The following is a 15,313-nucleotide window of genomic DNA, read 5'->3' on the forward strand; positions in this document are numbered from 1 at the left end:
TTGCCGGAAACTATAGGATTGAGGATTTCGATTGTCTGGTGCGATCCGAGCAACAGTTGTAAGTATTCGAGCTTAACTACCCACCATCGACAAAAATTTGTACTCGTTTTTCGATTGCAAATATTTCACCGGGTTACTTTCTGGTGTTCTCGTGTTAGTTAAGTAACGTTTCGCGTGGTTGGTATCCGGATGGGTGACCATCCGGGCAATCTCGTGCTACTGGCTTTAGATAAATAAAACATATTAATATGGCCTAATATCTATTATTTTGGACACATAAAGATAATCAATTCTTTTTTCAAGGACTTTAATAAAAGGTACTTTTAAAGACAAATGATCTGTTTTCCACCGTTTAGGGTTAGGTAACGTTCAAAACACGACTGTCACAATTGAACTATTTTCGTCCTCTGTAGAATATTAATTTTTGATTCTCTTCTCCTTCTCTCCCCCTAGGGTGAATTTAAAGAAGCCCATCAAGGTAACGCGGCGGAGAGGCGCAGGATCTAAGAACCCAATACGGGTTAATTTTGATTCTCCTTCTCTCCCCCTAGGGTGAATTTAAAGAAGCCCATCAAGGTAACGCGGCGGAGAGGCGCAGGATCTAAGAACCCAATACGGGCCCTGAGTGAACGAACAGATCTGATACGAGATGAATATAGTCAAGTAAACACTGGTCTAGCTGATAGAGAACTCAAGAGAATCAATATTGAGAACCGTGAGTATCTATTTTGATAAGATTTTTTTAAATTTTTTTAGATGTTTGATATCGGGACATGTTAAGGTCTTATCTTGCCCTTGCCAAATGTATAACTCCTCTCACAGTCAAACACTAGGATCTGAAATGAAAAATAAGTAATCTCTTCAAAATATCGGAATTTTTCACGTGCGGTTCGTAACGATAGAGAACTCAAGAGAATCAATATTGAGAACCGTGAGTATCTATTTTGATAAGATTTTTTTAAAATTTTTTAGATGTTTGATATCGGGAAATGTTAAGGTCTTATCTTGCCCTTGCCAAATGTACAACTCCTCTCACAGTCAAACACTAGGATCTGAAATGAAAAATAAGTAATCTCTTCAAAATATCGGAATTTTTCACGTGCGGTTCGTAATTCGTTAAATGCAATGATATCTGTTTCGCATTATGTTTTAATTGAGAAGTTGGCGGACGATATAACTTTTACAATCTGCTGAAGACGGGTCTGGAATTCAAACCCGAAACGTCCAAACCAAACATGCCAACTATAAGTCCAGGATATTGTAAGGTAATTTTTCTCTGCCTTTTTACTCCCAGTGTCCCAGAAGAACGCCAACCTAGCAGTGGAAGCCCTCGCAGGCCTGGCCTCGAAAGAAGACTTTGCCGCTGTGGCCCTGAAGAGTACCCACTCCACCCCGCCCCCCCTACCACAAGACCTGGCCCCCTATCTGCCCCTCATGCTGTTACAAGTGAAGGGGAGACGGCATGTCCAGACGAGACTGGTGCGGCCCAGTGTGGAGTGGAGTGAAGCTAGAACGAACGGAGGGGAAATTTCAACCAATAGGAGTGAAGCTAGAACGAACGGAGGGGAAATTTCGACCAATGGCGAGGCGAAGGTGGCTGTACCGAGGATGGATTCGGATTTGGACGCATTTTTCGTTACCATGACAACGGAGAAGGTGGACAGTGTTGCCGGAAACTATAGGATTGAGGATTTCGATTGTCTGGTGCGATCCGAGCAACAGTTGTAAGTATTCGAGCTTAACTCCATGCACAAAAAGCCAAGATGGGTTAAGCTTATAAGAATCTACGAAGTATAGCAAGTTCTGCACAAATGCTGAAAATGGGTCTCTAAACGCTTGATATAGCCGGGGGCGATAGCACGTTGATTTCACCAGTTTCCAATGGATCACTGAAGTTAAGTAACGTTTCGTGTGGTTGGTATCCGGATGGGTGACCATCCGGGCAATCTCGTGCTACTGGCTTTAGGTAAATAAAACATATTAATATGGTCTAATATCTATTATTTTGGACACATAAAGATAATCGATTCTTTTTTCAAGGACTTAAATAAAAGGTACTTTAGACAAATGATCTGTTTTCCACTATGGATAGACCGTTTAGGGCTAGGTAACGTTCAAAACACGACTGTCACAAATGAACTATTTTCGCCCTCTGAACCTGCCTCAGTAGCGTAGTGGTCAAGACGCTCGCCTGGTAAACAGGAGGGCGTGGGTTCGACCCCAGCCGAGGCATGGAATTTTATCCTCATTAATTTGAGATTTTGACCACATAATAATGGAGCTCTAAGGGTTAGGTGGTAGAAAACGGGTTACCCTGAGGCATTCTATTCCACCCAAGTTTGGGCCTAATCGCTCGTTCGACGGGTGTCCCATGATGGAACCAATATGGATTGATTGATTTAGGAATTTTCGACTTATTTTTATCGCGGAATTTTCGTCTCATTATTAATACGAGATTTTCGTCTCATTTTTAATACGAGATTTTCGTCTAATTTTAATTCAGAATTTTAGGAATTTTCGACTCATTTTTATTGCGGGATTTCCGTCTCATTTTTAATACGAGATTTTCGTCTCATTTTAATTCAGAATTTCAGGAATTTTCGACTCATTTTTATTGCGGGATTTTCAACTAATTTTTAATATGGGATTTTCGTCTTATTTTTAGTACGGGGTTTTCGTCTCATTTTTAATAGGGGATTTTCGTCTCATTCTCAATACGGAATTTTCGTCTCTTTTTCCCCCCAGGTACAACAAAGCGCTGTGATTCCCGACCTCCGTGGTGTCTCCTAGCCAAAGTAACGCAACATATGGAAACCTGTCTGTTCCGAGAGAAATTCGCGGACTGGCCCGACTTTAGCCGAGTGATACGACTTCGGGAAAAGGAGGGGAAGGGAGAAGGAGAGGGAGGAGGAGAGATAGTGGCGGTGGAGGGGAAACTACTGGCCGAGATGCAACAGGTGGAACCGGACCTGGTGCTGGAAGGTGAGCATGGAACTCGGGTTCGATTCCCGCGATTGACAAAAAAAACCGTTACCGTTAGCAAATAGAATACGTATAGGTACGGTACCTCTTTTGGCAATAATTCTTCCTGATTTCCACTCGATCTTTTTACTGTTTTAACTCAAATCTGAAATTATTTTGTGGTAAAGCTTAGATATTTCACAAGTTTTGTGCATATTACAGCATTCCAAAGTGCTTTCTGTGCAATCAATTTCACTGGTAATGCTACCACAGGTCGCGACTCGATTGAAGAAGCTACTCCATTGTCCTCACGAGGCTGAGTGCACCCCGAACTCCAAGCACAGAGCCGAAAAAATTTCGACCCCGCCGGAAATCGAACCCGGGAACTTCGGCGTGCAAGCCTAGTGTGATAACCGCTGGGCCACGGAGGTTGCTTTCATTTGAAAGCACTTACTTTTATACGGATCTAATGACCTCCTGTTATTCTATCCATTCCAGGAACTCACCTAGGCCGGGGTGTTAATTTTTTTCACGAGGAGCTTCGTAAGCTGAACGAGATTCGAACCCTCGACCTTCGGGTTTGGCATATAGAGGAGTTCGAGTCTAGTGTATTACCCGAGGCAAGTCATGGGCAGTTCTTCTCCGGGGACAGCTATATTGTACGATGGCATTATTCCGTGACTATTACAGGACGAGAACTATCAGGTAAATATATTATGTAGATTGCTAACACTCCATTGTTGAAGTAGGTACGCCCGAGGCAAGTCATGGGCAGTTCTTCTCCGGGGATAGCTATATTGTGCGGTGGCATTATTCCGTGACTATTACAGGACGAGAACTATCAGGTAAATATATTATGTAGATTGCTAACACTCCATTGTTGAAGTAGGTACTGAGTTCTCACTTGGAATAGAGTAGATTTTTACTTTCCTTATCCTATCGGAAGGAAAGTAATATAATCGGGTCAAATTTTCGATGGTCAGTTTTTAGTGCCAAAACACGTTTTGAGTTCCCTAGAGCCTAAATCCAAAGTTTCAGCCATTGGTCCGTGTGTGTGTCTGTCTGTAAACAAAATATCTGGAGAAGGGTAAGAGCTAGAGACTTGAAATTTGGTATGTAGCTGTGAAATGTGACAAAGATGCGACACGAACTTTGGATTTAGGCTCTAGGGACCTCAAAACGTGTTTTGGCACTAAAAACTGACCATCGAAAATTTGACCCGATTACATTACTTTTAGAAGGATATCACTAGTTTTTGTATTTTAACAGCGCGCCAACTTCCAAGCTAACTAAGCTGGACCGTAATAAAATACATTTCTTTTATTTACTAATAATTGATTCAATGTCTTTCTGTCTCAATCACAGACCTTGTTTAGACTGCGGGAGTACAGGGACTTTTCAGTTTCATTCTCGTAGTATAAACAGGGTGTATTTTAATCTATTTATTTACTTTTTTAGTTTCGGCCTACAGAGGACCACGTAGTTCTTACTTCTTATCATGTTTTCTCTTCATCCAGTAGATCTTCATTCTGGATGAATGGTCAGCCTTTCTCTCCTCTGACCATTCACTATTGGGTCTGGGGACACATTAATATTAAATAAATCAATGTCTGAAAAAAAAAAAAAATCCATTTCTCTGCTTCCAGGTCTATTCCTGTTGGACACAGGGGCGGAGCTCTGGTTGTGGCAGGGGTGGTGGCCTCAGGAAGATGTAGAAGAAGAGGACACAGTGGACAATGTCAACCAGAATGACCTAGTGGAGGATCTGGTGACAGGTCCTTCTGACTTAGTTCAAGGCCATAGGTAAGTTGTGTATTTATTATTACAAATTTCTTCAGTGGTTTCTTCAAATTAATTTCAAATCTTAATATTAAATGTAAATGCAATTTCCTTGTGTTATTATGTCACAACTTTGGTGCTCACTGCAGCATTGTAGGATTTTCCCAATACCTCAATAATCCTAAAATCCAATGTTTACCATGCATAACTTCCGAGACGCAACCTCTTAAAAAAAAAATCTGGTGTAAACATCACATGTCTTTCTTTATCCTTTGCAATGGAAATATGGTTGCGTCCCGGGGGGTCTAATCCTATAACTTACGACGACTAACCTGTTGCAGTTCCCTCTATCAAACCTCTTAAATGAAAAAAAAAACTCATGTCTCACTTGGTTCATTATTCTATTCACAGACTAGGATCCCGTGCTCACCGGTTTAACGAGGAGCGTCGCGTTGCCATGGAGACCGCCCTGTCTTATTGGCGGCACAAATATGGAGGGGAGGAGGAGGGGGAGGGGGAGATACCGGCCTACCTCGTATGGGCGGGACTCGAACCCGCGACCTTCACAAACCTGTTCCAGATCTGGAGTGACCGCGGGGATGTGGCTGAGATTAATATCAAGGTGAGTGAAAAACTTCTGGACCCTCCTTTTAATATAGTTCATGTGCTTAAGGGAACATTAGGCCAGCCACTCACTATCAGCTAGACCTGACAGGTACACCTGATCAGGTCCGCCTGTCAGGTCGACCTAATAGTGTGGCTTGCCCTCATAGCATACAAAGGCTCCGTTGAATATATTAACACACTCACCTTCCTGTCTCGGACTCTTCAGTTCACTCCGCTTGCCCTCATAGCATACAAAGGCTCCGTTGAATATATTAACACACTCACCTTCCTGTCTCGGACTCTTCAGTTCACTCCGCTTGCCCTCATAGCATACATAGGCTCCGTTGAATATATGAACACACTCACCTTCCTGTCTCGGACTCTTCAGTTCACTCCGCTTGCCCTCATAGCATACAAAGGCTCCGTTGAATATATTAACACACTCACCTTCCTGTCTCGGACTCTTCAGTTCACTCCGCTTGCCCTCATAGCATACATAGGCTCCGTTGAATATATTGAGGAAGGCCGGGGGTTCATGGCCCGCCCCTATGCGAACCTGAGGACCGCGCTCTTCATCCAGCTGCACGGTGAGGAGGGCCGCGGCCCCTTGTTCGTTGAGAGAGGCCCTCGACCCCTGCCAGATGAAATAGGCGAACCTGTCCCTCCCGACGATGTTGTGACGAGATGGTTGACCTGGGAATATAGAATGGAGATTGGTCAAAATCAGTAACAGTTCAGGTTGAGTAACAGTTCAGGTTAGGTGGAAGAGCTTTTTGTGCTTTTTACTTTCCTTATCCCATAGGAAGGAAAGTAATGTAATCGGGTCAAATTTTCGATGGTAAGTTTGTAGTGCCAAAACACGTTTTGAGGTCCCTAGAGCCTAAATCCAAAGTTTCAGCCATTGGTCCGTGTGTGTGTGTCTGTCTGTAAACAAAATATCTGGAGAAGGGTAAGAGCTAGAGAGTTGAAATTTGGTATGTAGATTTGAAATGTGACAAGGATGCGACACGAACTTTGGATTTAGGCTCTAGGGACCTCAAAACGTGTTTTGGCACTACAAACTTACCATCGAAAATTTGACCCGATTACATTACTTTCCTTCCTATGGGATAAGGAAAGTAAAAAGCACAAAAAGCTCTTCCACCTAACCTGAACTGTTACTCAACCTGAACTGTTACTGATTTTGACCAATCTCCATTCTATATTCCCAGGTCAACCATCTCGTCACAACATCCACAAAAAGCTCTTCCACCGAACCTGAACTGTTACTCAACCTGAACTGTTACTGATTTTGACCAATCTCCATTCTATATTCCCAGGTCAACCATCTCGTCACAACATCGTCGGGAGGGACAGGTTCGCCTATTTCATCTGGCAGGGGTCGAGGGCCTCTCTCAACGAACAAGGGGCCGCGGCCCTCCTCACCGTGCAGCTGGATGAAGAGCGCGGTCCTCAGGTTCGCATAGGGGCGGGCCATGAACCCCCGGCCTTCCTCAATATATTCAACGGAGCCTATGTATGCTATGAGGGCAAGCGGAGTGAACTAAAAAGCCCCAGAGAGGAAGGTGAGTCACGAGGTCCTGGGTTCGATTCCCGCACGAATATGTATTGGTATTTTAATCGCACTACGCCAAAATTTCATGACTTGACGAGGACTCGAACCACGAACCTTCAGATCAAAAGTCCACTGTGCTAACAAGTATACCACTTGGGTTGGTTACTACCTAAAATACTTGAATTAATTTCAGTTATTGTTCGTAAATCGTCAAAACAAGTTATTAAAAAAAAGTGAATGCAAAAACTAATGATATCCTCGCAAAAAACCAACGTGTGTTAAAATTCAACGCCGGGAAAAAAGTCCCGCCACTATTATTTCAACCTCAAGTTCTTTAACAAAGCCTCTATGTTTAGTTATAGTGTCTTGTCCCTGTTTTACAGTAACTTTCGAATGGTTATTATGCTTTTAAATAATTGAAGGAGTTTAGGAGTTTTAACAATCGTACCTGAAACTACTTCTTGTTCTGATGGAAAACTTCATTATTTATTTCTCTTTCAGTTATGTTTAGTTATAGTGTCTTGTCTCTGTTTTACAGTAACTTTCGAATGGTTATTACGCTTTTAATTAATTGAAGGAGTTTAGGAGTTTTAACAATCGTACCTGAAACTACTTCTTGTTCTGATGGAAAACTTCATTATTTATTTCTCTTTCAGATCCTAGTGTTTGACTTCGGGACCGAGTTATACATATGGATGGGCAAGAATGCAACCCTGGATAGACGGAAACAAGCCATCTCCCTATGTAAACAACTGTGGATGCGAGGTGTAGATTATACTGACTGTGATATTAGTCCTCTAGGTAAGCACCAGGTCACTTGTGTTAAGCTACGGTTACCCTGAGGCATTCTATTCCACCCAAGTTTGGGCCTAATCGCTCCTTCGTACATCGACCCGTCCCATGATGGAACCATTATGGATTGATTGATTTAGGAATTTTCGACTTATTAATAAAATATTTTTTCGTCTCATTTTTAATACGAGATTTTCGTCTCATTTTAATTCAGAATTTTAGGAATTTTCGACTCATTTTTATCGCGGAATTTTCGTCTCATTTTTAATACGAGATTTTCGTCTCATTTTAATTCAGAATTTCAGGAATTTTCGACTCATTTTTATTGCGGGATTTTCAACTAATTTTTAATATGGAATTTTCGTCTTATTTTTAGTATGGGGTTTTCGTCTCATTTTTAATAGGGGATTTTCGTCTCATTCCTAATACGGGATTTTCGTCTCATTTTCCCCCCAGGTAGAACAAAGCGCTGTGATTCCCGACCTCCGTGGTGTCTCCTAGCCAAAGTAACGCAACATATGGAAACCTGTCTGTTCCGAGAGAAATTCGGGGTAGGAGAAAGCCTTTCCGAGAACGAACATTATCCGTACAGGATGAAATCCGTCCCGGGCGGGAATCGAACCTCCGGCCTAGCGCTTACAAGGCAGAAGCGCTACCAACCAAGCTAACTAGGCTTTTTCTTTCGCTTACGGAGACTTTTTTTCGCCTGCGGCGCTGCGACAACCGTAATTTCAACATTCTCTTCGTCCCAACCTAATTTTATTTTATTTATTTGGTTCCCAGGCTCAGAACCAGGACATCCTGATGAGGACGAGCTGTATGAGATGTCAATTCTAGATACTAACATGATCTATGAGCTTCAATCTCACGAAGTACCTGAACTGGTGCCTGTGGACAAGTACTGGGGTTCGATTCCCAGGATAGAAATGTGTCGGTCAATAGCGGAGATTCGTATGTACTGGTTACGCCGAGTGAGGTAAGGAAATGATTAAGTTGGCCCGGACACGTTGAACTTATTACTTTTACTGCCATGTCTACTTGTCCACCTAGCGATTTGCCATCTAATACTGTCAACTACCGCAAGTATCTCTAGAGTTCTGGAGATATTCCATAGTAGAGGGCGAATGGGACCAAAAATTGCTCATGGCATTCTCATAGGAAATAAATAATGAAGAATAGTGTGCCAGTCAACGTGTTAAACCAGCAAAGTGTGTCCTAAACTTTTCTGGTATTGAAATCGATAGGTTTTTTCTTTTTTTTCTTTTTTTTTTTTTACCATGACTCTTGAATGAAATGTTTCAAAAAATACAGAAAGGAAATTATCTCTCTAGATTTTGCACGGATTGGGCATTCAAAGTTCCTTTTAAAGGAACCATCTCTGTATGTGTCTATAACTCTCGAATAGTTTGTCCAATTTCGATCAAATTCGTTGATATGGAGCTTCACATAGTTACCGAGTCTTCAATAATGCTTTATTTTTTAGTTCATGTTATAACTGCTTTAGTTTTAGATATGTAATTGAATACTTAAATAATTATTTAAGTTTTCTAACTCAACGTTTAAACCGGTCAACAGGTTTACCACTACACCGGTGAGTACGCCAACGTCATTGAGAAGTCGCGTGGTTCAGAAATAGCGCAACACATTATCGTTCAACATGACCTGGGCTGTACGGCATCGCATGTGTACACCATATCTGATACCCCCTGTAAATGGAGCAAGAAGTTCTGGCGAATACTGGGCGCCTCAGAAACCGATGCGGAAACTTTGAGAGGTGAGAACACGGCCAGTTTTTAAAAAGAGAAATATGGGATTTGTTTAGCCGTATTTTTCTTTCGGAAACTGAGACGATTTCCCTTTTTCTGAGGCTCATTTCCCCTCTTTTAAGGAAAATACGGAAATTAATTTAGCCACTAGGTGGCGTGGTAGCGCGTGTACCAGAAATCCAAGATCGCGCATTCCTAACCTTCGAAGATCAAGTGTTCAGTTCCTAAGAGAATACTGTTTCCTATAAGAAAGTATGTATATCTGTCGGCACGGAATTCTAGGGTTTCTAGACCCAAGCTACGGGATTCTATTGTTCCGGGTTGGAATTACGGAAATTTCAAATTCAATAAATTGTAGTTACTCAGAAAGATTTCGCCTGCGGTGCGGCAGCGACAATCGTAATTTCAACAGTTTCTTCGAAATTCAAGTTCAATAAGTTCAACGTTCTCTTCGAAATTCAATAAGTAAATATCCAGAAAAATTTCGCCCGTGGCGACAACCATAATTTCAACATTCTCTTCGTCCTAACCTAATAAATATATTTATTTGGTTTCCAGGTTCAGAAGCAGGACATCCTGATGAGGACGAGCTGTATGAGATGTCAATTCTAGACACCAACATGATCTATGAGCTTCAATCTCACGAAGTACCTGAACTGGTGCCTGTGGACAAGTACTGGGGTTCGATTCCCAGGATAGAAATGTTAGATATCAATAAGGTAAGACTTTAGTTGCGCGAACGACCTACTGTCCGTAGTGTTAAAGCGCAAAAAAAAAACTTTGGTTGCTCCTTTGCTATAGATATCTACACGTAAAATACTTGAGGATTTTTAATTGTGTTGATCATAAATGCTTGTCACGAATTTCGTTCCCCGCCTAATACACTACGCTAAATTTCATGACTTGACGAGGACTCGAACCACGAACCTTCAGATAAAAAGTCCACTGTGCTAACAAGTATACCACTTGGGTTGTTTACTACCTAAAATACTTGAATTAATTTCAGTTATTGTTCGTATATCGTCAAAACAAGTTATTAAAGAAAAAGTGAATGCTAAAACTAATGATATCCTCGCAAAAAACCAACGTGTGTTAAAATTCAACGCCGGGAAAAAAGTCCCGCCACTATTATTTCAACCTCAAGTATTATTTTAATTTTGCTCGTTCTAACAAGATTCCATTTTATCTATGCATTGTGCAGGTGGCGCTCACCACAGCTCGTAACTTCCTCACTCGTCATCCTAGGGAGCTTGGTACTGCCCCCTCCACCCCTCTCTCCCTCATCCCTGTACAGGAGGGGCAAGAACCCCCTGCCTTCTTCTCCGGCCTTGGAGGAGAGGCCCGTCATTTGTACCACAGTGCCCTCGACCTGACTCCAGTTACCCTGAGCGACGGTACAACGTTCAAAGTTACCTCAAGCGACAATGATTCCGATGTTACCCCGGCGTCTAAAGTTACCCCAAAAGACCGTGTGTCCAAATTACCCCTGTCCGATGTTACCCCTAGAATGTTTGCGCTGTCGAGTACTTTGGGAGTGTTCAGTGCTATCCCTGTTGTCTCGTATATCTATCATGCGGACCTGACCACCCCATTCCCCTACCTACAGTCCGACCTGTATGCTGCTAGTCAACCAAGTGAGTATTATTACTGTTATTATAGTTTTTTTCTGGCGTTTACTTGTGTCACAAAATGTTTTTGAGAAGGATATCACTAGTTTTTGTATTTTAACAGCGCGCCAACTTCCAAGCTAACTAAGCTGGATTGTAATAAAATACATTTCTTTTATTTACTAATAATTGGTCCAATGTCTTTCTGTCTCAATCACAGACCTTGTTTGGACTGCGGGAGTACAGGGACTTTTCAGTCTCATTCTCGTAGTATAAACAGGGTGTATTTTAATCTTTTTATTTACTTTTTTAGTTTCGGCCTACAGAGGACCACGTAGTTCTTACTTCTTATCATGTTTTCTCTTCATCCAGTAGATCTTCATTCTGGATGAATGGTCAGCCTTTCTCTCCTCTGACCATTTACTGTTGGGTCTGGGGACACATTAATATTAAATAAATAAATGCCAGCCTACTTAGCTAGTTGGTAGTGCGTCTGCCTTGTAAGCGCTAGGCCGCGGGTTCGATTCCCGCCCGGGGCGGATTTTATCCTGATGGGATAATGTTCGTTCTCGGAACGGCTGGCTTTCTCCTATCCTGTCTTCCTTCTCTCTCCGATTTCGGGACGATAAGACCCTAGAGTTACAGTTCCCTCTGTCAAACCTCTTAAAAAAAAAAAAAAAAAAAAAAAATAGAGAAGTGGTCAATGTAATCAAATTAAAATGTTCCTTCTGATATTATGTTGTTTCATAGGTACCACCTCCCTCCCAAATAAATGAGGAGGTTCAACAGACCTAAAGCACCGTTCAAACCGGTGGAAAATTGGTATAATACGTCGGTGAAACCGTCATAATAAATTGGTATATTGGTAATACCGGTATAATTTAATATTAAGTACCTATTATTATCTTTTTAACACCACTAAGGTTAGGTTAATTTTAGATGTTATTTTATTTTTATTTTATTTTTCTCTCCTTTTTTTCCCAACTGACGTTGTACAATTGTATTCATTGAAATGTTGTATTTTTAATGTTTTTTTTTTCTTTGTCTCCATGGCAACGTTGGTTTGTTGTGTTGTTTATAAATTGTTTGAATTAAATTGAATTAAATTGATTCCAAGGGTAAGGTAAACCTAGACCCTTGACAAATGGAGTGTGCCTGAAGGCATGTGATGTGTTTATGCATAACTCTTACTCTAAAAAGAAGTTCACGCCCAGAAAAACTAAAAAATTCCCTCTCTTCCCGCCCGGTGTGAACTTTATCTTAAACAGATTATGTTCGTTCTCGGAACGGCTGGCTTTCTCCTATCCTGTCTTCCTTCTCTTTTCGCTTCCGGGACGCAACCTCTTTAAAAAAACTAAAGAAAAAAAAAATCTGGTGTCAACATCACATGTCTTTCTTTATCCTTTGCAATGGAAATATGGTTTGGGGGGGGGGGGTCTAATCTTATAACTTACGACGAAAAAACCTCGGCAGTTGCAGTTCCCCCTATCAAACCTCTTAAATGAAAAAAACTCATGTCTCATTGGTTCATTCTATTCACAGACTAGGATCCCGTGCTCACCGGTATAACGAGGAGCGTCGCGTTGCCATGGAGACCGCCCTGTCTTATTGGCGGCACAAGTATGGAGGGGAGGAGGAAGGGGAGATACCGGCCTACCTCGTGTGGGCGGGACTCGAACCCGCGACCTTCACAAACCTGTTCCAGATTTGGAGTGACCGCGGGGATGTGGCTGAGATTAATATCAAGGTGAGTGAAAAACTTCTGGACCCTCCTTTTAATATAGTTCATGTGCTTAAGGGAACATTAGGCCAGCCACTCACTATCAGCTAGACCTGACAGGTACACCTGATCAGGTCCGCCTGTCAGGTCGACCTAATAGTGTGTGTGCTCATCAGGTAGACCTGATAAGATGTACCTGATAGCGAGTGGCTGGCCTTAGTATTTAAGGAGTTTTCTTTAAAGAAAAAGGCTAAGCATGGAAATCAAAAATTTGCACTCGTTTTTCGCAAATATTTCAACGGGTTACTTTCTGGTGTTCTCGTGTTAACCCAGCACCTAAATGGAAAGTATTGTGTCTCTTCATGCCCGCCGTCTGATGAGGGACATACTACGGGATGGGCATGCTACGACACAGATGACAAGAGTCTAATGTAGCAGTAGCAGTGGTTTCATTGCTATGAAATAAAAGCGGCAGTGAAACACTGATCGTAAAAAAATGTTTTCTGATTCTAACCCATTATTTTCTCTTGCGTTTCCAGGACGGGCACAAGCCAGGTGAAGTCCTGCTGGTACAACGGGAACTAGCCAAACTATCCCGCTCCATATATCCTCCTAGCCAGCTACTCCAGAGACCTCTACCGGAAGGCGTAGACCCCACCAAACTAGAGCTATACCTGTCCCCTGAACACTTCCTAGAGATCCTGGGTATGCCTCGGGAAGAGTTTGTCGAATTGCCTGTGTGGAAACAGTGCAAAATGAAACAGGCTGCAGGGCTGTTTTAAAACAGAGGTGTTTCTTTTGCCTGAAAAGCGTAGAATCTATCAAACGAGAGCTGTGCTGAAGTTCGCAGACGATGAAACCCTTTTGCCAAAGATGGAACGGGCTGCTGGGGCGGGGCTGTTTTAAAAACAGAAGAAAATGGGTTTCTTTTGCCTGAAAAGCGTAAAATATACTGAATTGTGAAGTACTACAGGCTAGAGGAAAACCCCCCCGTTTTAAAGAACACATAAAATTATAAATTGACAATATTCTTCTGACACTTGTCTTCTAAAACCACGATGACCCAGAAGTTGACAACTCATTTTGACGACTGATTTCCTATAGATTGACAGACCAAAGCAAGAGGCTATACTGCCTGGGTAAATGACTTGAAATTTGTGCTTTCCAAAAGGGCAATTATTTTTTTTTATATATATATAAAAGAAATGTTTTTTTCGTAAACGGTTTTCTAAAAACAATGCAGACTATTTTTTGAGAAAAGATTTTTTTTCCTTTTTTACTGATGATTTTTTTATAGACAAAATTGCTGATCTGACTGACTGGTTTGAATATGTGTAACAAAGTGACTGAAATAAAATCTCTTGCTGAAATTATTTTTTACTTTTCTGGCTGGAAATAAATTATAATTAAACGATATATATATTTTTTTTTTAATTCTCCTTTAAATAAAAGACCTTTAACTTATTTCTTCATATCTTAACTGTTACTTTCTTATAAACCTTCGTAAACTTAAGACTAGTATTTCATATGTTTTTACCTATACTTGTATTTTTGTTGCGAATATTATATTGTGTGTTCGTGCTATGATGTACTTTGATTTTTTTTTTTTTTTATTTATATTTATTAAAGTCTCTTTGATTTTTTATTTTGTACTTTAATTTTCACTTTCTTTTCTCTGTGTAAGCGTGATTTATTTTTTATTTTGCTTTCACCATCTTATTTATGCTCCCTTTATTTCCTCATCGTATCGGCTCAAATTTTTTACAATGATCGTTCCTAATTTTAAATTTCCTTTACTGTACTTTGTTTTTCATTACTTTCCTAAATGTACTTTTTTCACTACTTACTGTAAAAGTAAAGTGTTGCTGGATAAACATAAAAGTGTACCAGAAAATAACTTGAAATATTTGTAGCTCTGACTGTGGTCCCGCCCATTAATGAGTTTTTTTTTTTGTAATTGTGGGACCTTTTTTTCTATTTGTGATCGAAAAGTCTGTAAATTATTGTAAAATAAGAGGATGCAGAGAAAGAACTAAGAGAGATTGAAAGGAAAATAGTGTCTTGAAAGGGAAATAGTGGTCTGTAAACTTGTAATTTATGTCATTAAACTAACTTATTTGATAGCTTGGATATCTTATACAATATATTTTTTCAAAGTTCTTAGATAAATATTTGTACCTTACATTTTTTCTTTTAGTTTTACGTCGGAAATTACTTTTTAACCATCATTTTTAGATGTCTAATAAATAAATCTTATTCTTTTGGTGGGTTTCACACACTTTTAATGGGAGATTCCATTTTATTGAATTCCCAAAAAGTCAATAGAGGTAATAATAAAGAACACATTACGTATACTTTCCTTATTATAGTATAAGGAAAATGAAAATTTAATAGAAAATTCTACATTTAGAGGAGTTAAATGCTTTTTATTATTATTATTTTTTGCAAACAAAATTAACTCCTAAATATACAGTTTTTCTTTTTAATTACTCCTTCTTTGACCGAAAAAGTGTCACAATTGTGAATT

General features: G+C 40.5%; 1 protein-coding gene across 1 annotated transcript; it reads left to right on the forward strand.

The window, feature by feature from the left end:
* Nucleotides 1-5: 5 nt before the first annotated feature.
* Nucleotides 6-15,063, forward strand: LOC103520477 (supervillin-like; the record flags this gene model as incomplete). Its single annotated transcript, XM_026831581.1, has 15 exons — nt 6-58; nt 552-715; nt 1,295-1,704; nt 2,694-2,982; nt 3,460-3,666; nt 6,666-6,957; nt 7,440-7,452; nt 7,558-7,702; nt 8,150-8,254; nt 8,477-8,664; nt 9,269-9,467; nt 10,018-10,178; nt 10,661-11,097; nt 12,609-12,813; nt 13,326-15,063. Coding segments are annotated over 15 exons (3,111 nt in total), but the record flags the coding sequence as incomplete, so codon positions are not given.
* Nucleotides 15,064-15,313: the final 250 nt, after the last annotated feature.

The sequence above is a fragment of the Diaphorina citri genome, unplaced genomic scaffold (assembly GCF_000475195.1).
Source record: "Diaphorina citri unplaced genomic scaffold, Diaci psyllid genome assembly version 1.1 scaffold3667, whole genome shotgun sequence".
Lineage (NCBI taxonomy): Eukaryota > Metazoa > Arthropoda > Insecta > Hemiptera > Psyllidae > Diaphorina > Diaphorina citri.